A 26,343-nucleotide genomic window follows, 5' to 3' on the forward strand; every position below is an offset into this window, starting at 1 on the left:
GGAGTGTTAGCATTCCCAACAGAAGCAGTGGGGGTACTTTTATCCATCGAATTGTTACGTAAATATTACTCATACTAACCTGCGATTGCCTGGCAACCTGTACCCGCCTACTGACAGAAGACAGCTGGGGTAGGCTCCAGCACTCCGTGACCCTTGTGAGGAGAAGCGGTACAGATAATGGATGGATGGATAATACTACGAACGCTATTAATATGTACATCAATATTGATCTTAAAAATGACCAACAGTTTGGTTGTAACAGTTTTCAAACCAAACGTGAACCGAAGCGTTTGTCTTCCCCACCCCTTGTAAACAAGGGAATATGTCGTCTGTTGCGCTTTTATGGTGCAGCAAGGCAAAGGGCATCATCATCCAGGCAGAGAAAAAGTAAAAAGATCGAGATCACTTTAGGGCAAGAGCGAAAAGGAGAAAGTGCAGAGGGGGAGCCGCAAAAGAATTGAGAATTCCCCCATGAGGAATGCCCCAGTCAGAGGAGATTGTTGTGTGTAGCAGCGCTCCACTATCTGATGCAGAGTCAGCTCTGACACCTGTCACCACTCCGAATGGAACAGCCCCCACAATGCACTGCTGCCAGCACTTTTTTGTTTGTGGATAAGTCTTTGTGCGTTTGTGCGTGCGTGCGTGTGTGTGTGTGTGTGTGTATGTATAGCTTTTCCATGTCGTAATTGGAACAGATGCTTGAACATGCTCCTTCGACGTTAACAATTGCTGCTACTTCAGACTAGATACTTCACCATCGAGCCGACATATTTGGTCTCACACACACACGCACACCCCCACCCCCTCACGCACATTGGCACGCATGCGCACACACACCAACCGTCCTTTTTTTTTTTTTCATTCTATTAGAGCTTTGAGGCATAGCGGTAGTCCATCGCTGTTCTATCACCACCTGTGAATACTTCAGACTTGAACAGTCGGCCATTCTTGTTGACAATCTGCTTCACTTCAGCTACCACATCGATTTGTTCTCGTCTTTCTGTTTTTTTTTTCTTCTTCTTCCTCTACTCCACATTAGATACGAGCTTGCAGTTGAGATAAATATCTTGTAAAAGTTACAAAAAAGTAATAAAGCAATTGAATATGTGTATACCTATTTTTAAAAGAAGTTATCATTTAGCAGAGTGGAAGTATTCATTTTAACTGTTTTTTATCAGGGTTAAAAAGTGTAGCAACAATTTAAAAACCACTTTGTTTGTCGCCAAGTATTTTGAACGTGTCGGAATGCTGTTCTAATTAATGAAAAAAAAACACACTACTCTTTTTTTTTTTTGTGGTGGGTGGCTATCACAAATTAAAGCCGTTACTATTATTTTCACTGGGGAAAGATGATTCCGACAATAGTGCTTTGAGTTATGAGCTTGGTCAAGGAATGAATTAAACCCTTATTTCAAGGCATCACTCTACAGTGCTACAGAGATCTTAAATGTTCTACCGCCGTCATGTTTATGAAATGATTTTTTGAAGGACTGAAAAAGCTGTGATTGACTAACCTTGCCACCAGTCACAACAATCAAATTGTCCTTTTATCTACAAGGCTGTTGGGATGCATGGGACCAGTGGAATACATTCAATGTTGATTTAGAACAAAGTTTCTTTTTTTTTTTTCCATGTAGGCCTATTCTCTTACGAGAAGTCAAATAATATATTTGAGTTCTAGAATGGTTGTGTTTATTTATATTTAATTACAAATGTGGGCAAAGCTTTTAGTCTAATCTTATTCTGTGTAATTTGCAGGACACAAAAACTGTCTTTGTTTATTTATTTTTTTTAAACTGTGGACCAATTTTGTGTGTGAGAGTGCGATTAATAGCTATATAAATCTCCCCAAAAAGATATGTTTGAATGAATGAACAGTCTCATTGAATATAGATGATTGCGACAACAATGGCCATTTTAACTGATGTATAAAAGTCCTTGTAAGGTAAGTTTAGTGTCTCTCAGCTTTGTATTTGAATGTTGCACCATTACTAAGCACTGTGTCCAGAACACTTTGTCCATCCCGATCTGTATCTTCCCTGAGCGACGCTCTTACTTTTCCAGTCACATCTCAACCTCTTTCTTCTTAATTTTCTTATCTCCAGGAGTGTCCTCAAATCCTGCCCTCCACTCAGATCTATATCCCTGCTGGAGTTATGAGGCCAATCACGCTCCTGGCCCAGAACCTGCCCCAGCCACAGTCCGGGCAGAGGAACTACGAGTGTATTTTTCACATTCAAGGCAACACGCTCAGTGTCCCGGCCCTGAGATTCAACAGCACAAGCATCCAGTGTCAGAAGAGCACAGTAAGGCACCACACATCTGTTCATGTGGACAAGACAAAATCCACAAAGCAATTTGGTTTAATAGCGACAGCTTCCAAAGTATGTTGCCGTGATTAATGTCGGCTTTTTTATTGACTGGAGTTTGGGGACGGTGTTGTTCAGGAGATAGTTTTTCATAATCATGGTCGCACATTTGATCCCTGGTTTCCTTATTATTATGTGTCCTTGAGAAAGTTACAAAAACCATGGATGCATTCTAAAAGCCCTTAGATTTTTTTATATGAATGGATTGAAGTGAGTCATCCATTTTGCCACGTTTAAAGGTGTTTCAAGACCTAGCGTGAAGTAAGTTCAGAAAATGCCAAATTCAATATTTTTGTGTCACAAGTAAAGTAATTATGCATTATACCAATAACAAACCATGAAAAAAATATTTTTATTTCTTATATTTGACAAAATAATTGTTTTCCCAAAGTGAGGTACTGCCGAGCGGCAAACACGGAAACCCGGAAGTGTGACGTCATTCCAAGGCAACAATGGCAGAGCTCCACATAGAAAGTGTATTATCCCAGTCAGAAATTGACCCACAAAGCAAAATTTTAAAAATATCTGAGGGGATTCAGGTATTTGGAGAGTTGGAGGAAGAGGAGCTTGTTGGAATTCTGTTCGTTGGACCTTGCTTGTTGGAGCCAGATGCTCAGGAGACCGAAAATATTGTGCGGCTGTCAAATCAGCCTCCGGTAGGATAATTTGCACGTGTAGGATATTTTGACACAACACCGTACACGGAGTGGAGACTTGACTCATTGAGACTAGAAGAATGGTGAAATATATAGGCTGGGGTTCTTAGCTTTGCGTTATTGTTTTAAATTTGATGCTCTGCCGTGCTGTAAATGACACACGGTGAGATTAAATATTTGCTCCATTTATTCTGCTAGTACTGAGAGCATGAGTTATAGTGGGTTGTTTTCCTATGTTGTCATCAAGAAGGTATTTAAGGTATATATACACACTCGCTGTACAACGCTCTACTTGACACCCACCCGCTCGTTCTCAGCGGTTCCTTGTACACACACAAAGTCCTCATTCAACACACGTGCACTCCGCATATATACATCACAGCCCTCTTTTACACACAAGCTGTCATAATACACGCAAAACACCACTTCAACGTGTTTGTGGCAAAGAGCACTCATCAACACTGGCTTGAAATTCCCTCTCTTTGCCAGAAAGAAATTAGTCCATTTACATTGCCGATTTTTTGGGCCACTCAAGCAGCTTCCCATCATGCTAACAATGCATCGCCACACAGCGCTAAGGCATTTCTTTGAATAATGTAAAAAAAAATGTCAGTTGAGCAGCTCGCCGGACGATGGCCACTGCCGACTCGTCGTTCTATAAATAAAGTTATTCCTGAAAAATAATTGCGTAAAATAAATTAGCAATAATAATAATAATGTGAGCTTTCTTAAAATAGATTTATTACTCAAAATACGGTTGGTCACGTTTACTTCATGCGTGGTCTTTACAGTACATATTTCATGAGTTTTTAACTTTTCGAATGTTTACCAGTGACAGATAATATCGGCAAGTATTATTACACATTCTTACTCTTCTCCAGTCGAAATGATGAAACCAAGATGTTCCTTTTTACAACAGACATTTAATACTGTGAAGCATGCCGAGAGAACTGAACAAAATACAGAAAACTCAATAATGAGGAATTAAATAGCAGAATATCATTCTCAAGAGAAGATAGCACACTCCTTCCAACAGGTTTGTGCATATTCGCAGAACGATTGGAAATGACCTTTTTGGCCTCATGTACTACAGAAGGATAAAACAGCTTTCTTAATTGTTACAACAGCTCCTCTTTGAGGTGGCTTTGATTTTCTGACCTGTAGTGACGTAGCAACGTATTAATCCACATGCAACACACACATAAGCAATCGTGGTTCTATTATAGAAAAACTATTTATATATTAAATTATATAATTAAAGTAAATGTGCTTATTTTAAATCTGACTCTAATTGCAGCTCCAGAGTATTTGTATATTTTGGAACCTGGTCCAAGAAATGATTCGAAACTGTACATCTGAAGCTGATCAAGCCCAGCTCGGCGTCATTTGCGAGCAGAAACTTTTTTAACTACTTGGCTGTGTTACAGCTGCGAGATGTGTGTAAGTGTGTGTGGCCACTTGGGTTTCATGCTCCCTCTTTATTCCCACTTCTCCATCTTCACTTCCAGTCAAACTGTCGGGGTTCATAAGCGATAGGAGCAGAGCCTTTAAATTTCAAGTTGATTTCCTGTGCTCCAGTTGGGGTGTGAGGCAGACGCGATACCAATTACGACATATTAACGCCAAGGCACTGAATAGCGGCTAGTGAGACCTTGCATTAAGCCCTGAATGTGGCAGCTGTCTTTTCTTGTGCTTGTCAGACTCTTTTCCCCAGCGAACTGTACTCCCGCTGCGATCAGTAACATGTGCCCGATTTACAGACACTTACTTCTTTCTTTCTTTGTATCACCTACTTTATCGTGAGGATGTTGACTTTTATGAATCAGGCAAATTGAATCATGGCTCCCTCAGGTCTCTGACGTATTTGTTCATATTTCCGCTAGGCTAATTTGTGTTAGTAATTGTTTTGTAGACACACACATGAACGTTCGTTGTTTGTATATCTTTTATTGTCAAACAGCCTCTGTTACGACAGATGCTAACAGGTGGGGTACTTAAGTATCTTTTTGGATACATTTTGCCTGCGAGAGTAGCGTGAATGCAATATGTATATTTTTGTTGAGAAGAAATTCTTCCTTTACTCCAGTCAACGAGACTCATTTACATGAAAAATGTCTAAAATCGACCTTATCTTACAGCTCACCTGCGACTTTAGCGAGAATAAGTGCGATAGAAAATGGATGGATGGACTCTGAAAACGTACAGCTTCGTCTTGTTCTCCTCTGTGTCTGTCTAAAACGTTGACCTTTTAGCCGGCAAGAACTCCACTTCAGAATTGAGAAACATACAAGAGTTGGTCTGTAATGCCGAGTAAAACCAGCGGGTCAACCACAGCATGCGCAGAATGCAAATTGCAATCGAACCGACCCAGTCGGACCCATTGGAGTTCTCTGTTCCTCGCTATAGAAAGTGTTGTGCACATGAAAAAGGAGCTGGGAGAAAAAGCAATCTGAAATGTTTGCACAGCAATGAGTCTCAAGATAGTGGAACTCATTTATTTTATTTTTTTGTGTGTAATGACACAGATGTTCGCATTGCAGATTAATCCCGGTGAATCCCGTCTTCAAACCTGTTGGTTCAGTATTATCAAATTAAAGTACTTATTTATTCTTTAAGTCTAATTTGATTTGCAATACAAATACTTTCTTTGTGGGGTGTAAAAAAATGAAAATACAAAATGTAAACACAGGAGTCAAATATTTTTTTCGGTCATGTGCTTGTGTGTGCGTGCGTGTGTGTACGAGCCACATAAACACAGCAATGCGCTTTTATGAGCCTCCTCGACATGGGGGACTGGGATAGCATCCAATTAAGGGAGCTGTAGATGAAATGATGATGAATTGCAGCAATGTTGTCAACTGACAGAAACACGGGGCAGAGAAGCAACGAGATGGGGCAAACGATGACGAAGCAACAATGAGTGTGATGGAGGAGGTTGAAAGAGTACAGACCGACAGAATTTGAAAAAACAAGCAACAGATGAAACAAACATATTTCCATATGATGGAAATGTATTATCAGTGTGATTACTTTAATTTTATTAACCAAGTGTCGACAACTTTGGTTACACATTTTTCAGCAGATGATTGAATGATTATTGAAGAAACTGTCGCAGTAAATTGTTTGTTTTTTGCTCCTGAAAAAAAGGTTAATATTCACTGGCATGAGGCGGAATCCTCGTACCTCGGAAAACATCACCTTGCAAAGACTAAATGGTTGTTCAACAATTAACGTTGCATTGTCAAAGAGAGCGAGACATTTTCAGCGCTTGATATTGTTCAATCATTTGTATAGATAACACCCACCTATGGGGGCTGGTTTATATAATAGATTTGTCATAAGAGGTTTTGTTCCGATGCCAGCAATAGATAGTCTTCCACGGAGAAATAGAAAAGAGGAAACTTAATTTGTTGGGGGCTACCACCGGCACCACATTGGTGACATCTGCCTTAGTGTAATAACTGATGAACGTTTCAGTAAAAGTTAACTAATATCCCGGTAATTATCGTTTCCCCCCCCCCCACGTTATGTTGCAATTACGATCTTCTGGAGTGAAGTCGCAATATGTTGTCATATGTTCTACGTCATTTGTCTCTTAAGGCGTCATGATTACGCAAACCTTTTGATGCACTTTATTGATTATAACAATAGAAAATTAGTATTGAACTAATTCAAATAAAATTAGTGTGAGTATTGAGAGTTAGCGTGCCTTGCACTTTCTAATTCCAGTGGCGTGTGAGAGTATTAAAAGGCAAACTGAAACTGAAAGATTTGTTATATCGCGCACCAAACACACTGTACACAATATCCATTATGATTGATAACCTGCTCACGGTTTCCATTGTGTTCAGTATTCTCTGGAGGAACGTGTATGTATATGTATCACAGCAGGTTGTGTCTGGGGGAGTCGCGTGCAATAAATCATTGCAAAAATTAGCTGGCAGTGGATGTTCCCCTGTCCATTCAATCCTTCTGTCTCATTGTGCATTACTTAACCCCTCTCCAGCACTCAAACATCCAACCTGCACATACACTAGGGATCCCAAGTATGCATGAATGCGCACCGTGTTCACAGGGAAATCATGTGCGCACCGAGAGATAGGGTGCACCCTCGTTGTTTAGATATTTCAGAGCCCAACTTCATGTATAAAGCATATGGCTGATTCGCCACACGATCCCCTTCCTAATCATGCAGTCGATCGAGACTGTGGTATCAGTAACAACCAGTGACCTGCTTTACATGATTTATTACACTGCGGGTTTGTACAAGTGCATGTGTGTGTGTGTGCGCGTGTGTGTGAGATAGAGAGAGAGAGTTAACATCACCATGAAGTGCCGATGGTGTCCTTACCATAATTACTCAGGCAACATACAGCACAATGAAAACAAGATGCCTTCTTAAAAGTGGCCAAACATATTATATGAAGGCTTGGATGTTGCAAGATTAACATGATCCACTCTGCCATGGTGAAATGTCAATTCATTTAGAAACCTTGGAGTAATCTGAAATTGATTTGTAAAACAGTCCAATATAATTTGAAAACATTATCCGAAAACTTTCCACCTTGTCAGTGTCCACCCTGTCAGCAAGCTTTTGCTGTTTTCATGACACCGTTCGTTTCACTTTATAACTGTAAAATCGGTTCCCTACTGTTAAACGTAAAAAATACAATACAATATAATACCATGCAACTTTATTGATATAGTGTATTTCACAACAGCTGGAGATGTAACAAAGCAGTTTCCACATGGTGTAATATAATTTAGCGGGTAATTAGAACACACATTAAAACACATAAACACATATACAATAGATACCAGAAGAACAACAGAAACAGCGACAGTCTCATGTTGAGTCGAAAGCTAGAATAAAAACATACAGAACAATAAAGAAATTTGTCGCGACAAGTCTCCCATTTTTTTTTCAGGTTGGTCCTTCGTTTTGAATAATTTGTGCAAAAGAGCGACAAAAAGCTCCACTCTCCCAAATAAATTAAAAGCCAAAATCACCAAGAATGAATCCTTTGAAATTCACTTCAATCTTTTGACTTAAAAAAAATCTAAATCCGGAAATTCAAGCACCTTTGAATGTAGTCCTATATTTTATCGTTACACTAAAAGACCAACTAAGATTCGCATGCAAAGCTAAATGATGTAATGTTACATATGTTATTACGTAATAATCACATTTTCTACATATGTAGAGCTGGGATGGGTTCAGGTATAAAAGGCCACGTGTAGAACACAACCTTCATAAACGTGAAAAGTCGAATCAAAGGGGCAAAAAGTCCCTCTGAAATAAAGAGAAACAGACTACTTGAAGTCTATTTCGAACACACTCTCTGGGTATCTGCCAACATGACTAATTACATGAGGGCAACCTGTGCATGCGCACAAACTCAGATTCTTACCCCCCTCATCACACAGCTGCTCTGCTTTGGTGAAATTCGCCAGTCCTCCGTACTCGATAGGATATACACGCACATAGTAGCTATCCCCACATTCTGCAGGGACATGCAATCCATAGAGGCGATTCATGTAGCGCGAGAGTAAACGAGTGCAAGAGCAGATAACGAATGAACCTGAGCCAACTTGCAGTGTTACTGTAATGAGGCCGGCAAATGCTTTTCTGCACACCTTGTACATTGTGTGTCCCAACCTAACCTCTTCTGCCTCTCTCCTTCCCATTGCTCTTGCCACCTCTCAATAACTGCCTTCCTCTCTTTACTTTGCTTCCTCTGCCTTGAAACACTTCACACATTTTTGGGGGACAGCCCCAGTGATCGTCGTTGTTCTTCTTCGTTGTATTGGATTTCACTTCTTTGTCCTCTGTTGCCGTCCTCATTGTTTTATTGTCCTCTCTGCCTAATTCGTATTTCCCACTAATTTGCTCTGGAGCTGTCCCTGAGCTTGCCTCCGCTGAATTTGCCACATTTCTTTCCCACCATCCTGCTCTCCTCTAGTCCATTCCCTCAGGGGCCTCGCTACTGTATGTGTTGGCTCAGGTAGATTAATTACATGCAGTGACATGCAGGCGCTGGCCAGAGGCTCCAGTAATGAGTTTGATTACTCATCTCCAGCAGCTCTGGGTGCTCAAGGGAGGGGAAGACGGAAACGGAGCCGGGCAGAGGGGCCTCTCATTTGGGAGGAACGGGCTTCAGAACTGCAACTTTCCCTTCGATGGGTTCCGCCATAGAAAACTTTGAACAGAATTGTTACCAGCACGCTCGATCAAAGTTAAACTACAATTCAAGTCAGTCATCTGCTGATAGCCAATTGCCGAATCGGAGGCTAACTTGAGAAGTGGATACGGGGACACACAAATTTTATAGGGGTGAATCTTGACAAGACTGCAAATAGTTTACGTGGTGGGTCAACTAGCCGAAACATATCAATGTCATCATGAGTGTTTATGATGTCATAGCTCAAGTATAATAATTTGGCATGACTGTCACATAAGTGTATATTTATGTTAGTGATTTGTCTTGTGCAGTCTTAAAATGTTTTCACTGGAGAATATTTTTTACAGTTCTATGTCCTAAATAGAATGAAGTAGAATAGAATAGAATTCAACTTTATTGTCATTGCACACAACAAAAGTCAAGAGCAACGAAATGTAGTTTGCATCTATCTAGAAGTGCTGAGCAATATAATAGATATATTACCGATGTACAGTTGAGCAAAAATTTACAGTAGTGCAGTGACATAGGCATGTTTTAGTGATACGAGATATAAAGTGCAGTTCGTGATGGCCTAACATGTTCCTGTTGAGCATTTGGAGTTGAGATCCGTTGGTTTCGTTATGAGTGATTGTTGGTAGTGATGTGCTCATGTGATCTTGGTGTTTTAAGATACCACCAGTGCACTATGAAATTTGCCCAAAGCATTTAAATGGAGATCATGGTCATCTCTTCATATGCAAACCTGAATCCTTAAAAAAAAAAAAAAGAAATTAAATGTGATTTATTTTTCTATTTATAGAAGTGAGCTGTTTTGTGTTGTATATTTTATATTGAAAAAAATCTAGGTTTGATCAATATCGTGTTTTTAAGACGTGAAATTAAATGTCACACGATTACATAAGATTGCCACCTGTACATAAGCAAATAAACATTGGCGTCTCGGTACATAGACAAATTATTTGTTTTTGAGCTTTATTGTTTACAACAGTTTACTTATTTCTACTATTACATTACAATTACCTATGCTAAAAAAAAATCCTACACAAAATTTCAATATTTTAAAATTGTTTGTGATTGCACTCAGACATTAATTAATTAATATTTACAAAAATAATTGAAACAAATGAAGGTTGAAGAAACACTTTGAATAGATTGTTGTCATGATCAGACTGTCACTTCTACTTCCACTTTAATTATCATCAGCTTTACTGCAAAACTGCATGCCAGAAACTTGCTTTTTCTGCCTGGACTTCCTTTTTTTCTCCACGAGTACCCCCCAGAAAGCCGATTAGACCGTGGGTGATTGCAATGTGACAGGGTGTCACGGTGTGGTCTGTGTTGGCATTTTAAAGCATGTGACCGTATGAATAAAGCATGATGTGGCGGGCCGCCGGGGTGGGTAGGAGCCGACTGGAAAACAAGTCCACCCAGTGTTTTGGTGACAGCATACAAGGGAAAACCCTTAAAGTTTAATGGGGGCCTGGGCTCTGAGTGTCTTATTGTTTCACTGTTGGCTGCCAGTATTTAAGCAAGTATTTAACCAGTGCGACATTGTGGCTAATAAAAGCGTCCCGCCTCGTGTGAGCATCCTGGATGAGGGTCCCCACTGCATAAGGGCAAAGGGGATACAAGCACAAAGACGGATAGTGTGTACTGGAGAAGAGACACTTTTAGCCGACATCATACGTGTGTGTGTGTGTGTGTGTATGCGCTTCAAGCCCCATCGCGCATTTGCGGTGGTCAAGTTCGGTCTACCAAATCAAGTGTGTCAGTGAGCAAATGGAAAATGCCAATTTCACTTTACAATTTCCCTCCCAATCGCATCTCTCACTCCTCTCTCATGCGGCCGCTATATCATGTGTGAGTGAATATCTTCTCACACATTTACCACTCTTTGATTCTTGTCTTCCCGTTTTTCCTCTCTTCTTTCACTTTGCTGTTGTATTTTCACCTTTCCTCCCATTCCCATGACATTTGCACTCTGTCCATCCAGTAAAGCCCTTCTGTCATTTCCCTGTGTGTGCGTGTGGGTGTGTGTTTAGGAAAAGTCGCTATTTCGGTCACTCTGCATGGCCACGCTGGCTAACTCGTTGCCACCAACAAGCCAGAAGCGCAAAGCAATTTGTTTTTGGATTCACCTTTGCATGTAACTGTCTGTGTCTATCTTTTGTGTTAATCAGTATGACTACGAGGGCAGTGACATCAGTGACCTCCCAGTTGACCTTTCCGTGCTGTGGAATGGAAACTTTGTCATCGACAATCCCTTCAACATCCAAGGTAATGCACCAACACCATCGACTCTTCATTTTCATTTTCATTTTGAACAGGTTAGGTAACCCACCAATATGCTCTTTATGCAGTGCTAGGTGATTTAAAAGTATTTCCCGATGTTCAAATATTTTAAATTGATTTCTGAATTATCATTATGACAAGAAATTATTATGATAATAACATGTATAGCATGAATTATATGCCGCCTGATTACACGTATTATTTGAAGAAAAACAAAAGAGACATTTTCACAATCAACCCATCGTCATTTTGACATGGCAATGCACTCACAATTTTCTTCAGAATAAAGATTCAAGATTCCATCAAAAATCAAGCTCACCATGACCCTTGACCTCACTTGTTTATAAAAAGGGGTGGGAAAGCACGAGATTAAAGGTTGGGATTGGTTAAGTGCAAACATCCATCACTAGAAAATTAACCATATAGATGTGAGATAGACAGAGAAACAAATGAAGCAACCTGTGAGCAGTAGAACAAACGATGGGTGAGAATGATGGGTGGACAGCAGCTTGATAAATATGCCGTGCAATGGCAGACGGGGAGATGAGAATGAAGGAGTTGAGAAAGAAAAAAACAAAAGTGGATGAAGGATGACATTTATTATTTTAATGACTCTTTGCGCATGAAGTGGGAAACAATTACGCATTCAGAAATCTTTCTCAAGTGTAATATACTGAGCTGGGGAAGCTAATGAATTCCGACGTCCCATTCCACAAGACAACGTTCCTCGAGCTCTCAAGTGTGTCACACAGATATTTGCTTAAAATCTGCATTCCTATTCAGATTTACAAACATTTCTGTTGCTCCTTCCTGATTGTTCCTCCTTTTAGTCACTTCTGATGTTCTATCTTGAAATGAAAACGTGCCCATGTTGATATTGCGTCCTATGCATTCTGTCTGACCCACTTCCGACACAAGTCAGACATGTAGTTCATCTTGCAAATGAGTTGCTTATAAGGTCGTAACCTAATTATTCTATCTTCACTATTTCGTTGAAAACATGCTCCTCTGAGATGAGTGTTCTGTTTGCTTCTTTTGTCAAATCTCAAATCTTGATTTTGACATGTGCTCATCATTTCTTATCATCGGCCTTGAAAATAAATCATATTACTCTTGCTCCATTTTTTCAATTGTACAGTTTTGGAACATAACTAGATACAGTCAATTCGTTCAGTATCAGCCACATGTTAAACTTGGTGAAGCTTTTCTTCCAATAGTTAACCAGGTTAGTAATGACCGATGCCGCTTACAAAATTGTCATTTAACCTTCTTGAAAATCAAATTCCTTCACAAGTGTTAAACCCCAAATATATTTCTAAAAACATTGATAGCATTTAATATGCATTTTCCTCGAAAAACCAAAAATCTGTGAAAAAAAATATTTTCAAATTTTAAACAAACTCGGCAAGACGTCCTCCAGCCTCGGTGACCACCGGGCCCGACAGTCATGTAGCTCGCAGCTCCCCGAGAGCTTCAGATGCCAGCGGGTCACGATGACGAGCCGCTGCCAGTGGCACCAACTCGGAGAGGCGGCCGAGTGAATGAGAGCTCGTTCTCGTTTAAGTGAATGTACAGCTGGTGAACATTTTTACTACAACCCTCACTATTTCATTCATCGGTACACATGAAATTGAAAAATGCGCTTAAGTAGTAGGAGTAGTTGACTAATCACGACGACGTGATTATTCATTTTAATGGTCACATTTGAGCAGCCGCTTCCCGGCGTGATTATGCCGAGATTTACATATGATGCCATTAGTCGACTAATCGCGATTACAGTTGGTGATTAGTCGACTAGCAAAATAATCGTTTGTGGCAGCCCTATTAAGTAGTGTTGTCAAACACAATATGTGGACTGTATTTTTATGCCTTGGTGGCAGCTGTCTCTCGCTCTTGCTTATAACTGGAAATTAATTTTTCATCCGTGTGTAAATTGCGACGTCACCACACAACGATTCATATTTTGAATGGCCATGCCTCGACACTCGTAAAATCTTACAGCAGAACTGCTCGTTGCGAGTGTGCATTGGAGGCTTGCACATTTCAGTTGATGCCACACCAATTGAATGGCACCCGTTGTCATGGTAACGGCGGCTAGGCCAGGCCGAGCGAGGCCGGTGCGGTGCTTTGTCAGGCCAGTCTGGAACCTGAAGTGTAAAAGCAACGACAGTGATGTCAGTGCTTGTAAACTTCTTCAAATTAAATAATCGTCCTTGCTCACACACTGCACAAAGACTTTCTCCTGCTTTTTTCTACCCATCTTCCATTAATCCCTTGCCACTCCATCCTCTCTCTTTCTCTTTCAACATCCGACCCGTATTACTGTATTATCCGTTTGAGGAGGAGCATTATGGCGCTTGCCCAGCTTTGCCCTAGTGTGAAGTGGAGATGTTAATTAAATCATTCATTTGCTTCAGATTAATTAGCGTTATGCTACTTTTAAGTTAAACCATTGCTAATCAGATTAGGGTGCGCGAAGGCCAAGGCTGAGGCAGATGGATTCGAAAAGCGCTCACTTTGAAGTCTTACACTATAGCGAGGAAGTGAAGGGAAAGCAAGGATGGCTTTCTTCCGTGCTGCGGTCCACTTTTCTTTTCTTTTTTTTAAATGTCTCTTATGTATTTTAAAGACCACAATATCTTCAATTTAATGGTGCGTTTTCATCAAATATAATACGCTGATACACAAACACACACATACGGATGACACACACACGACACACGCATTTAGTTCCTTTCATCAGCCATTTCTTCTCCTGTGTTAAAGGTTATTTGTGTTCATTTTTACTTCTAATGACTTTCCACTCTGAGGACTTAACGGAACACATTTATACACAATAAAATTTACCTTTGGCGTTAAAAGACTATTTGTTGAAATAATTTCCCTATTTTTTTTCATTTTGCATTTTACTTTCGTCGTACCTTTTGTGTGATTAACATGAAATATATATAAAATAAAAATTACAACGTTTTGTATCCAAAAGTGTTGCACAGACTTGAATGATTTAAATATTCGTTTCCATTTACTTTTGCAGCTGGATTATTCAGAAATTTTATTAACACCAAACATACCACCATCCATCAACCAGTTCCTTCCAAATAATACCGTTCCCTTTGTGCTAGCTGATTTACTGATGGGCATGACAAATCAATTCAAATAAGAGTCAAATGAAGAGTTTCAATTAAGAATCAATTACAACATATTTGATTATCTGTCAACACTTCAGATCTCTAAAGTTGAGTTATGTCTTGATGCAACTGAGGCAAATGGATTTGATTACTTAGCCTGAAATTGCAAAGAGGGTTCCACTTTCTCCTCTTGAAATATTTTAAAGTAACTTCACCGTGTTGATTATGTAGACAAAACTAGATGTGAGCCCCTTCCAAAATGGCCCCATCCAATATGGCCACCACATTTTTGCACGGCCATTTTGGATGTGTCTGGTTCCTGACAGTATGCGTAAATATGTGTCATGTATATTCACCATACACCACCAAGCCAATAATCTGAAACTGAACAATTGTCTTTTGAATCAGATGATTCTCGTGTTTTTCAGAGCATGATTTGTAGTCAATGGCTCCAAAATGGAAATATATCTGTTAACAACATTGCATTGTCTGTTTTTCTATCCAGCCCACCTGTACAAGTGCAGGGCACTGCGGGATAGCTGTGGCATGTGTCTGAAGGCAGACCCCCGGTTCGAGTGTGGGTGGTGTGTCCAGGAAAAGAAGTGCTCTCTCAGGCAGGAATGTACGATTGGCTTCAATTCCCACCTCCCGCTGCAGTTGGTTGACGGAGGAGGCTGGATGCATGCTGCATCTGGAAACAGCCGATGCACCCACCCCAAGATCACAAAGGTAAAATAAAAATAAATGATATGACTAAATGCCTTAAAAAAAAGTGATGCACTTGTCGCACATTTTCTTACTAATTGAGACCTATCCAGAACTTTAGAATTGCACAAATTTGTGCAGTCCATCATATACAATAGTAACCGGAACAGTTAATAAAACTTCTATAGTACTTCTATGTAAATCCATGTCATTTTCTAGTGATAGATAACAGTATTTTTTTCCTTAAGATTATATATTTTTATTACTGTTTTTCTGTCCCTTATTGAAGTAATTAATTATATCACAACAATGGTATTTTCTTAGGGTCCAACCTGCTGTTTTCTGATTATTTTTACCTTAATGTACTCGAACCATAAACAGTAGTTGTGCATTGGTCTGATTATTGAATATATATAACAACATTTGTTGACTAGGTCATTGTATGGGCCATTCAAAAAAAGGAAATAGTGATAATTACAGGCAACGCTTAGATGAGTAATGTAAGTCATCACTAACTGCTATTTGACCCAGAGAGTGGCGATATCAGGGACATATGAAAAGCACTTCCGTCCTTGCTTAGTCTGTCCTTTTTAAACGCCTTCTCGTCCTCCGTCCCCAAAATGAGCGGCCCTCCTTGACATACGATCGAACCATTCCGTTCCTGCGACGGAATGCCCATCTGTGTATATATCGCTACATATATTAGAAACTGTATTAGGGGTGGAATAAAAATAAAGAGGTCATTTCAACAATTTCGGTTGAGTGCAACTCCTCTTCGGCCAATCCTTTTGCATTACTCTTTCTATTTTTCCTCATGAGTCCTTACACAAGACGATGCCATGCATTTGTGCGTACCTTTATTGTTCGAGCAATCAAACTTCTGTTATCGTATATATTAGCCACCAAAGTAATGCGGCCTAATTCAGCGCCACATCTTAATCCCGTCATCATCAACATCATCATCATCGTTTGAAGGGTGTTACCTGCAGAGATCCAAGGCTGGGCAACTTTGATAGACCATTGCGTCAGCTCTCTTTGGTGAAGCCCCTGCGGTCACAAAAACTCTTCGTAGTGTCCTTCATAGAGAATGAAATGTGTAGCTATTAAAACAAGTACATGTTGGCTCCTTGGGTTTGCCCTTGGCACAGAAGTTGTATCATTACTCATTGTTACATCAAACTGGCACTGCGAAGGGAAAGACTGATTGATGTTTTTTTGATTGTGATTTTCTGGATATATAAACCTTTCTTTTTGGAATGATGTGCGTTTTTGTTTTTCTGTAATTCCATATCAGTTGCAGTTTAACAGTAAGGCGGCGCTAAAGACACTCCTGTCTTTTGATTGGTTGAATGATCGGCGCTTTCATGGAATTGGAAAAAATGTACAACGTGTTGCAAAAATAAGAGGAGTTTAAGATTTTACCGTGTTTTCTTTTGCTGCTAAAATCGACCTATTTCCCAAGATGACTTTGGTCAATTGAACGAGACTTTACTGCATCGTGCTAATTCATTTTTTTCCCCCAATCTAGGATGTACCAATTAGATCTGACCCCTTTTACTAAACTTGGTGTGCCCAACGTAAAGAAATGACCAGGCTTATTCTCATTTGTGTTTGGTCGGTCGATTGATGGAGTAGGTATAGCTAACGACGTACACTATATACGAATGTAAGCGTAGGTGTACTACCTGGCTTTGTGATTGGGCTTGCTGTCTTGCCATTCATCCACCGCCGTCACCGTCATAATGGTCATATATTCGAGTCTGGTAATTGACTGCATCCTCACCGTACAGTCAGCATATTGATGATGATTTTGGAGCAAGAACTGTCTGAAGAGTGGCCCAAGATTCCATGAAGCAAAAGTAATGTGTTTTTATTTGCTCGTAATAGTGCGAGTCGAGTGAAACTAGGGCCAATAAATGCCTTGAAGAGTTATGACAGCAAAAAGTAACAGACCTTTTGAGGATATGGAATAGTAAATATTTTTGTGATGTATGGTTTCTTATGGAAGGCTTTGTTCGAGAAGTACCGGTAATTTGAAGTTTAAATACTGTACATGTGCTCCCACCACTTTATATCAACGATGAATGGCAGTCAGCCATCTAATGAACACGGGTATACTTTTCCAAATTATAAAACTCAAATAGGAATCTCAAACAGTGAGTCTCGTGTTTTTATAATAAATACTCTTTTTCATGGTCATCACTTTGTCTGGAAATGTCTCGTTCCGCTAGTTCGTGAGTTATTGTCGGCGATCTGTAGTATTTAGACAATAATCTGATCATTTAATTTCTTTCTCAGAGATGATTAACCTTTCAAAGGTTTTATATGTTTTAATTATTGAAACATATAACATGAGGTCACAAGCCTAACCAAGTTCCCAATTGATTTCACTGGCCACTGCACTACGATCGCAAATTTTAAAAAAATATTGTGTTTTGAAACGAGCCCAAATATTTTTGATTTGCTAGTAAAAACGATGCACGCACGACAAAAATGTACAAATTCTTTGAAAACAGAAATTTTTGAATAAACCAAAAGTTCTCTTGTAAAATTTGGATTACGCGGTACTAGACCTACGCCGTTTCGACTTCACGACACCCGACGATATTGACTGTTTGATTGTCCATGAATCCGTGAATTGTCAGCGAATCTACAAAACTGTATTGGCCTTATATTTTACTTTAATTTAATCCTACTTCAAACATGAATCATAAAATTTGCGGTAATAGTTGTAGCCACGTAGACGGCAATGATGGGTCATCTTAAGTGACGTTTCCATGACGCCTCATTTCCCGAAAATACTGTATTACTACCGCCACCCGGATTGCTATATAATGAAACGATATGTCTGTAGCCCCTTACATGCTGCACCACATTTACCTCCGTAAACACTACATTGCGAATGACGCGTCTCTTCTTCTGCGCATGCGGGTCATTTTGGGGAGACATTTAGGGGGTATTAAAACGTTAATTCCGATTAAAGCGCAAATGAACGGAACTCATTCGTACCCCGAGGACCGCCTGTGCTGACATTTATCTGTGCCAAAATTAGCATACCCACACTGCAGTCTTTCTGTCAAGCAGTGCTGAAGCACAGGGCAATGGACAGATTACACATAATTACCTTGTGATGCTTGTTAAGGATGAGGCACGTGTAAACATATTCCTGGTGTGTACGTGTTGGTGGTAACCACCATCCATCCGTCACTGTATTTGTTTTGTCATGCCACACCTGTCCCCGTTACGCATCATAATCTGGCATGATGAATCACATTATGGTTTCAGGAAGCACCACTGAGTGTTATCCCACCACAGCCCAACATTTAGACGGGGCCTTTATATTTGCTTTCAATGAAGTCCTGAAATGTCACTTGGGTTTTGGTTTGCTTGCGTATGTTATCGACTTGTTTCTTCTCCCTCTATTTTACTTTGAGAGTATTTTATTTAACAAATAGCAACACCTGTCTTGATTATATGGTACATTTCTGGGGATTTCCGATTATTTTTATGGTGGGTTTACTTCTGGTGGGTCGATGGGTCTGTCTGGAGTTTTTTTTTTTTTTTTTTTTTTGGGCCATGGGTGGGATTAATGTGACGCATCCTTGAAAGGTCAGGTCACTGGCAATATTGGAGAACAAATCAAACTATTTTTAATACGAAATTAAGAGTTAAGAGTGAAATGCATTGAAATCTCTCTCTCTCTCTCTCTCTCTCTCTCGCTCTCTCTCGCTCTGTCTCGCTCTGTCTCGCTCTCTCAACTCTGCAGCTGTTTCCTGACACAGGCCCCCGCCAAGGGGGAACCAGGGTGACCATCCTCGGAGAAAACCTGGGTCTACACTTCAGAGACATCCAGATGGGCGTCAGGTTAGGCAAGGTGCCCTGCGTACCCATCGAGACAGAGTACCTGAGTGCCGAGAGGTAAATTGGAGGACAGACTCCTACAATGTATGTATTCAGGACAGATACAATCACTAAAGAGTGTTTGTCTTGGTTTAATTTAGAATTGGCCACAAGTCATTTCATTTTAATAACGATCTAAGAGATGCTGGATTCATTTGTACCTTAATGCAGAGCTTGATCTCTGTCCTCAGCGACGTAGGACTGGCCGCCTGTTACTCATAGGGGACAGATAGACAAACCATTCACATCCACGTTTGTATTTGCAAATTAACCTAAAATGCATATTTTTGGAATGTCGGAATTATTCCAGAGTACCTGGAGAAAATCCATGCAATCATGGGGAGGATGCAAAGTTTGCATCGAAGGGCCTCAAACCCAAGTTGTATAACGCCATAATATACATACCCTATCGAATTGTGTTTTTCTGATCATTTACTTCCACTGATCTCATTTTTCAAACGTTCATAATGTAAAATTGACCAAAATAAATCCTGCATTTTCCATTCAATTCATAACAATTTATGAGTAGACAAGAACGAGACGTACTCTATACGATGCATTAGATTTGTGTGCGTGACGATAATAGGATTCCATCTGTTGTTCCCCTCCATTACTCCCTACATATGTGCTTCCCCTTACTTTCCCATCCCTTTATTCTGACATTTACTCCTCTGCAGGGTCCTGCACGGTTGAGGAATTGAGTTCAGGCAAATCAAACCATCTCTCGCTGGTAGAGATAGTTGGGAAAGGATGCATGTGGAGATAGCAAAGTGCATTTCAACCCAAATAGAACCCACACTTCAATTAATCTCCATATCTTGACATGCTGCCACCTCTTCACATGTTTTTGTGTTTGTGTCCCTTTAAGTCACATGGTTTGATTTTCAATTTGCACAAGCGCTCATATGTTGAAATACTATTTTATTATACTTTAGTGCTTTGGAAGAGCAACGACATTGTTCATGGATGAGGTGAAGCTCCCCCCAATGCGTTTATGATTGGATTGTATCTTGTCTTGCTTGTGTATAGAATTGTTATGATTACATACATAAACCAATAAATTATGTTTTTATTTTAAAATACCTTGATAAAACGAACTACATACTTTAATATAGTTTTGTTGTTAAACATTTTATTGTCAGACCACTTTTCTGTGACGATCTTTGCTTTGCCATTGCTAACTGTTGGTCCCTGTTGCTATGCTTCGATCAACTCACTATGGACACATGTGTAAGCTTTCACTATATAATTCTCCCTCTTGCTGTCATCCCTCCACCAACAGAATAGTGTGTCTACTGAATGATGCAACAGGATACAGAGTACAAGAGGCTCAGGTGGAGGTGTGTGTGAGAAACTGCGTTAATGACTACAGGGCCCTTTCCCCAAGGCCATTCACGTTTGTGGTAAGGACCGCACAATTGTAACATAAGACACTAAAGTGGTTTTACCATGTTAATTATTTGTATGCACACTGAGTCATGGGGGGGGGGCTACTATAGCCCGTTTAGAAATTTGTCTCCGTTCAGCCACCATTCATTCATTTATATACTTATTTATTTACGTTTCAAAACATTCAAACATATTTGCAAATATATTTATAATATGTAGGCTGAATGATAAAAACCTAGCCATTTTCCTCATCGTGCATGTGCGTGGCAGTATGGAAAAAATTACTGATGAACAATATTTACTTACTTATTTTTTTCAAATAGATACACACACATTTTTTTTTTGGGGGGGGCGTTGTTTTGTTTTATTTTAATGCAATGAGTATGTTTTTTTTCTTCTCATCCTCCCACATATCGGTCAAGCTCCCCTTAAACCTTGGAGGGAAAGAAATTCTGGTGCCGTGGCTGATTACAATTTTAAAACTTTATTAAACCAGCATTAAGTGATGATGTTATTCAGCAGGATATGCATACTGTACATTTTCTAGACAAAAGCAAATATCCATAATATCAAATAGTGGTGGGGTCTAATTGGGATCCCTGTCACACACCCTCAAACCTTTTTCAGACATTTGGGACAATGTTGTGATTTCAACTTTATTAGGAGAAGGTCAATTTCTTTCCCAGCATGTCCAATGCATGCTTGGATGAGTTTGGTGTAAAGAAATTTTAGAGCCTGACATTTGAATTCACAGATGTTCTTGTGAATTAATTCCACGGATGTGATGTGTGGATGCTTTTACCACCGCAGTAGTGGCGCAAACTCCAGATATTAATCATTTTTTTTTACATCCTCTCTGTCAGCGGTCCCGAACTTTGGTGCCATTGACCAGTTTGATAACAAGACATATTTTATCAGAGAAACAACTGAATTATTCAAAGCTGCTCGTCTTTTTGAAAAAGCTCTCCAAACATTTTTGTTCTTTTACTCTTTTTTGTTGGCTTATATGGTTTCTTTTTCCATATAACGTGATCAAGTTAGATCAAGGCTATTGTCGCCCTAAAAAAATCGATCTGATACATGTTTGTTTGTTACGTGTCTCATCTCTAGACACCATTTTTCACCGGCATCCAGCCTTCTCAAGGTCCGATATCTGGGGGCACTCGTGTCACGATAGAGGGGAGCTACCTCAATGCGGGCAGCTCTGTTTCTGTCAGCATTGGACCACAACCTTGCCATTTTAAAAAGTAAGAATATATTTGTCACTCACAACTACAAATGTTTTTCTTTTTTTTAGCCACAAATGCTTGCCTGTTTGATGCCCAAAGAAATTGCTTTTGACCTATAGTGACCCAATAAAAATCTCACCGGCGACCATGGGTTTGGGAAGACTGCGACGATAACAGAAAGAAAGTAACAGGAACAAAAATAATCCGTCTAAAGTAGTTGTTCATGTGTGAGAAACAGCAGTGTCATGACTTTTAAGGATGAGACATGCTTGTACCCATGCTGTCAGTGTTTGCAGGTGTATGTGATATGTGCACGCACAAGTATTATTCACAGTCACACAAGGCACACAGCAGCGCTTCGCCCGAACTCACGCAGGTTCTTCCTTAATCTCAGGCAAGAAAAACATTCCCGACTATCACAACAGTGGCATGCATGTCAAATGTAGGGATTAGCCCCTAGCTGCTAATCTGTGTTGAAGCAACTACTGTGTGCTAGCTTTGATGTTGCCGCAGTCATTTCTGTTGCTGCCCCCTCACAGTAAATCCAGTTGATTCCACTTCACTGCAAGTCTGTCTTTATCTGTCAGACCTGAACTGTGCCACCGTGTTTGTAGCATCTTGTCAAGGTTGCTGTACGCTTTTACAAGGGGTTGCTATGGTGACAAGCCAACGAGGACATATATTATTTCACCCCTATGGTAAATGGTGGGGTTGGGGATAGAATAACAACACAATGAATTGCATATTCTACTAAAGTTGAATCGTCTTCACCAACCAAGGTACGCACACTAGTCTTAATTCAACCTTACCATGACCAGGGTTACGGAGAATCAAGTCAAACAAATTCCATTCATACATGCACAAAAGCGCATCTGTCCTGCATTAATGTTGTGTAGTCATGTCCCAGAAAAGCCGCCTATACATAGATTTACCAAATGTATATTTCATTATGTAGCTTGACAGAACTGCACTCATGAATGTAATAGAAAGAGTTATTAAGCATCGTCAGTATGCGCGCGCACACACACACACACACACACACACGCTAGCTGCCTGCATCATTTATGCGCAGCTACAGTAATTGAATATGCTTGAGTATTCAAACAGATATACCCTACGCTATGCTCCTTAGTACATTTTAGTGAATTATGTTCACATATTTTCAAGACTTTTTGATAGCAAAGATGTTGGATATTCTTCTCAATACATTTGAGAATGCTTCTCACTTGCTGTTGACAAAATTGAACTCAGTCAGACCGGTATCTGTATTCTGCAGAAGTCCTAGAAGGCAAATTGAGCTTGTTTCTTTTTTTTTTTTCCCCCTCTTTTTTTTTCAAACCTGTCACAGTGCAACAATTTCTGGTCATAAGTGTGTATCTGTGTCCAAACAACCTTTTTTTTTTGTTCCCATCCAGGAGAAATGCCCATGAGATAGTGTGCATAACACCAGCTGGCCTAGCTCCAGGAAGTACACCTGTCTTGGTGGACATAGATGACGCTGAGCTCAGAAACCCAGAGGTCAAGTTTAATTATACCGAAGACCCCACTGTGCTGAGGATTGAACCGGACTGGAGCATTGCCAGGTACACTTTTGTCTCATGAACCAGTTGTAGTGCATTTTAGTCAAATGCATTTGTATTATAAATGTATTTTGTTACAGCTATCACAACATCAAATTGTTCCGATACGTTGATCACAGAATTTCAAAGCAAAACACATTGTTAGTCTTTCTTACGCTCCGTTGCTCAGACAAGAATGAACACAAACATCATTGAGGAGTGATTGCCCAGAGCGCTTTCAGATGCACTGAAATACAAATCATCCCTGGGCTGACAGTTTGAACCCTTTCCTACCTACCTAAGATGCTTTTGATGATGCCAGTGTGGCCACTGGAACCAATTTAATGGCAAAAGGCGCTTAGAGAAGACAGCTATTTCGACTTAGATTCACACCATGATCATTAAACGGTCTCAAATTAACGAACTGAGAATCGTCTCCCTTAATTCAGTCTTTGTCGTTATTAATGACTGTCGGCTTCGTTATCAACACTTTCATACTGGCCAAGTAGCAAGATAAATTTGCAAAGTCAAGGAATCTTGCCTGCCTGTTATATCTGGACAGGGGCAGGTGTAAATTCCAGATGAGAGCTGACACTGGCTTTAGACGGAGATAAATTATTGGTGTCTCCAGAGATTTTTCATCAGGGTAAATCCATTTTTTTTTTTTTATACCGGAAGAGATCAACGGCAGAGTGTGAGGTTGTCATAGTCAATTGGCCATCCATGCTTTGGCTCTGAGTGTTAATTAAATAGTGAGCTAACGACAATCAAGCTTCTACGTTTCCGCCTCAGTTCATTCTTAATGCACAGCTTTATATCATGGAGCACTTTGGTGTATGTAAACTGTTAAATAAATAACCATATCCTCAAAACTCCATATTTAACATGAGTAAAACATTACTAGAAGGGCTTGGATAAGCCAAGTGGTGGTTTAACGTGCATATGTTATCATAGAGTAGTATGATTATATAATATAATTTGATCGCCCTTTTATTTATTTGTGTTTTCATTGGATTATATTTGGGATTTGCATGACAGAGGAGTATTAGAGCCACACTTGAAAGGAAATACAAGGATAAGATTTTTAATTACTTAGAACTTAATTCTTACTAAATGATGAGAATGATGTTGTTCTGTTAGAGTCTCTCGTTCAAGAGATTAATTGAGTAATATCACTGAATATAGTATTTGTTGTTGATCTTTGGGTTTGATTAGCCTTTAGAAATATCCAATAAGAGTCAATTTCAGTTGCAGCATGTTTTTTTTTTCCAGAAAAGATACTAATATTGATCAGATTGCATGAAACTACTCATGGTGTTACGAAGGAAAACATTTTGAAACTATTTTATTGCTTGTGAAACTAAGACAAGCTAACACCAGAAAAAAAAGACACCACCTTTTTACAGCAATGGAGAAAATGACAGAACAATTTCATTTAGCTTTCATGTTTGCGAAAATGTCACCGTCACACCTCAGCTCAAACAGAAAGTATGACGAGACGATTAGACGTGAAATCACATTTGATCATCTCGCCCTCATTGTCTGCCTTTCCGTGCAAGCAGAGAATTGGCACTTTCGCTCAAGCGGTGATAAGCGAGGAAATGCATTTAAAGCGAGTGTTAGGGCATCGTCATTGTACAAGTCCGATGATGATCCATTTGGATGAAGACCGAGCTCTTAAAATGAGTCAATGACAAGTGCTCATCTGGGATCCAAAAGAGAGAACGAGAGGTAACAGTGGAGATTAAAACCGTCTTTTTAAAATTTAATTATAGTTTTAACTACTCGCTACTCCTGTTGGGAAGAGCAATTACATCCCATATCCGAGAAACTCCTCCGATGCGTTGGTGACATCGGAAAGTCTTCAATTACTTTGTACACTTGAATTAAACGCAGCCTCAGCATTTCTCACTTTACGCTTACGTTTGATCGAGTCCGTAGTGGCAGTGCCAATAGAGCAGCTGAACGCATTATCAATTATAATTGAGTGCAGAGACATAAGTGATGGATGTAAGTGAGTGTATATTTTGTACAGCAGATGAATTACAGCAAAGGCAACCACCAGTGGACGAGAGGATCATTTAGCAAAATCAATCAATAGTGGGACTCGCTCCATGATTTTTACTCCAAAGGAGTGTCGGTGGAAACAGTATAGAGTATTTGCGAATACATCACAGATAGGATGCAACAATATAGACGACAATATTATCTATTCTTATGTATTCTTCACATTACAAATCCAGTGGCATGCAGATCCAAAATAGAACTGATTGAAACAAGAATGGCAGTCAGTGGATGGAAAAAAAAAAATCTGAATTTTAATCATCTATTCATCTCTTCATTCATATTCTCATCGCTATTGTCAAGTGTGTAAAACCAACGGAATTTGTCTCTGGCAGTATGAGCTACATTAATATTGCAGTAATAACCAACTACGATAAACAAGGACATATATTTTCTTCTCTCGTCTCTGCAGTGGTGGAACTCTACTGACAGTGAGTGGGACCAACCTTGCAACAATCCGGGAACCAAAGATAAGGGCCAAGTATGGGCAGGCCGAGTCTTTTCATGTAAGTATTATTGTGAGACGCACACAAACTCTTCCCCATTTATTTATTTTTTATTTAGTTGTTTATTTAAGAGATTAGCAGCTATGAGATGTTGACTGCTTTACTGCATTACAAGGAAAACTACTTTAAAGGCACTGTAATTGTTGGCTATGAACGAGTCGATGTGGTTTGAATTATTGACTTTATCCCACATCCTGACAAAAGTTTGAATTATGAATTGAAATCCACAGCTTAGCGCAGGTGCTTGCACAGGCTTTTGCAAGCTCAGATATGTGCTCAACTTCTATGCACGTACATTATTTACTTTCAAACGAGCATAATCCGTCAGATTCACATGGCACAGTCAACATTTTCTAGCCGCTGC

General features: G+C 39.7%; 1 protein-coding gene across 6 annotated transcripts in view; it reads left to right on the forward strand.

Moving 5' to 3' along the window:
* LOC148340094 (plexin-A1-like) overlaps positions 1-26,343 on the forward strand; it is a 217,404-nt gene that overhangs the window by 151,871 nt on the left and 39,190 nt on the right. For all 6 annotated transcript variants that reach the window (XM_088289388.1, XM_088289393.1, XM_088289392.1 and 3 more), the window contains 8 exons: positions 2,106-2,306; positions 11,388-11,484; positions 15,133-15,356; positions 19,099-19,250; positions 20,515-20,635; positions 21,732-21,868; positions 23,266-23,433; positions 25,886-25,979. In XM_088289388.1, the coding sequence (XP_088145514.1) occupies positions 2,106-2,306; positions 11,388-11,484; positions 15,133-15,356; positions 19,099-19,250; positions 20,515-20,635; positions 21,732-21,868; positions 23,266-23,433; positions 25,886-25,979 (1,194 nt within the window). The remainder of the gene's footprint in view (positions 1-2,105; positions 2,307-11,387; positions 11,485-15,132; positions 15,357-19,098; positions 19,251-20,514; positions 20,636-21,731; positions 21,869-23,265; positions 23,434-25,885; positions 25,980-26,343) is intronic.

This window comes from Idiotropiscis lumnitzeri, chromosome 3, assembly GCF_059441095.1.
Source record: "Idiotropiscis lumnitzeri isolate Australia: NSW breed Sydney's pygmy pipehorse chromosome 3, RoL_Ilum_1.0, whole genome shotgun sequence".
In the NCBI taxonomy this organism is placed as follows: domain Eukaryota; kingdom Metazoa; phylum Chordata; class Actinopteri; order Syngnathiformes; family Syngnathidae; genus Idiotropiscis; species Idiotropiscis lumnitzeri.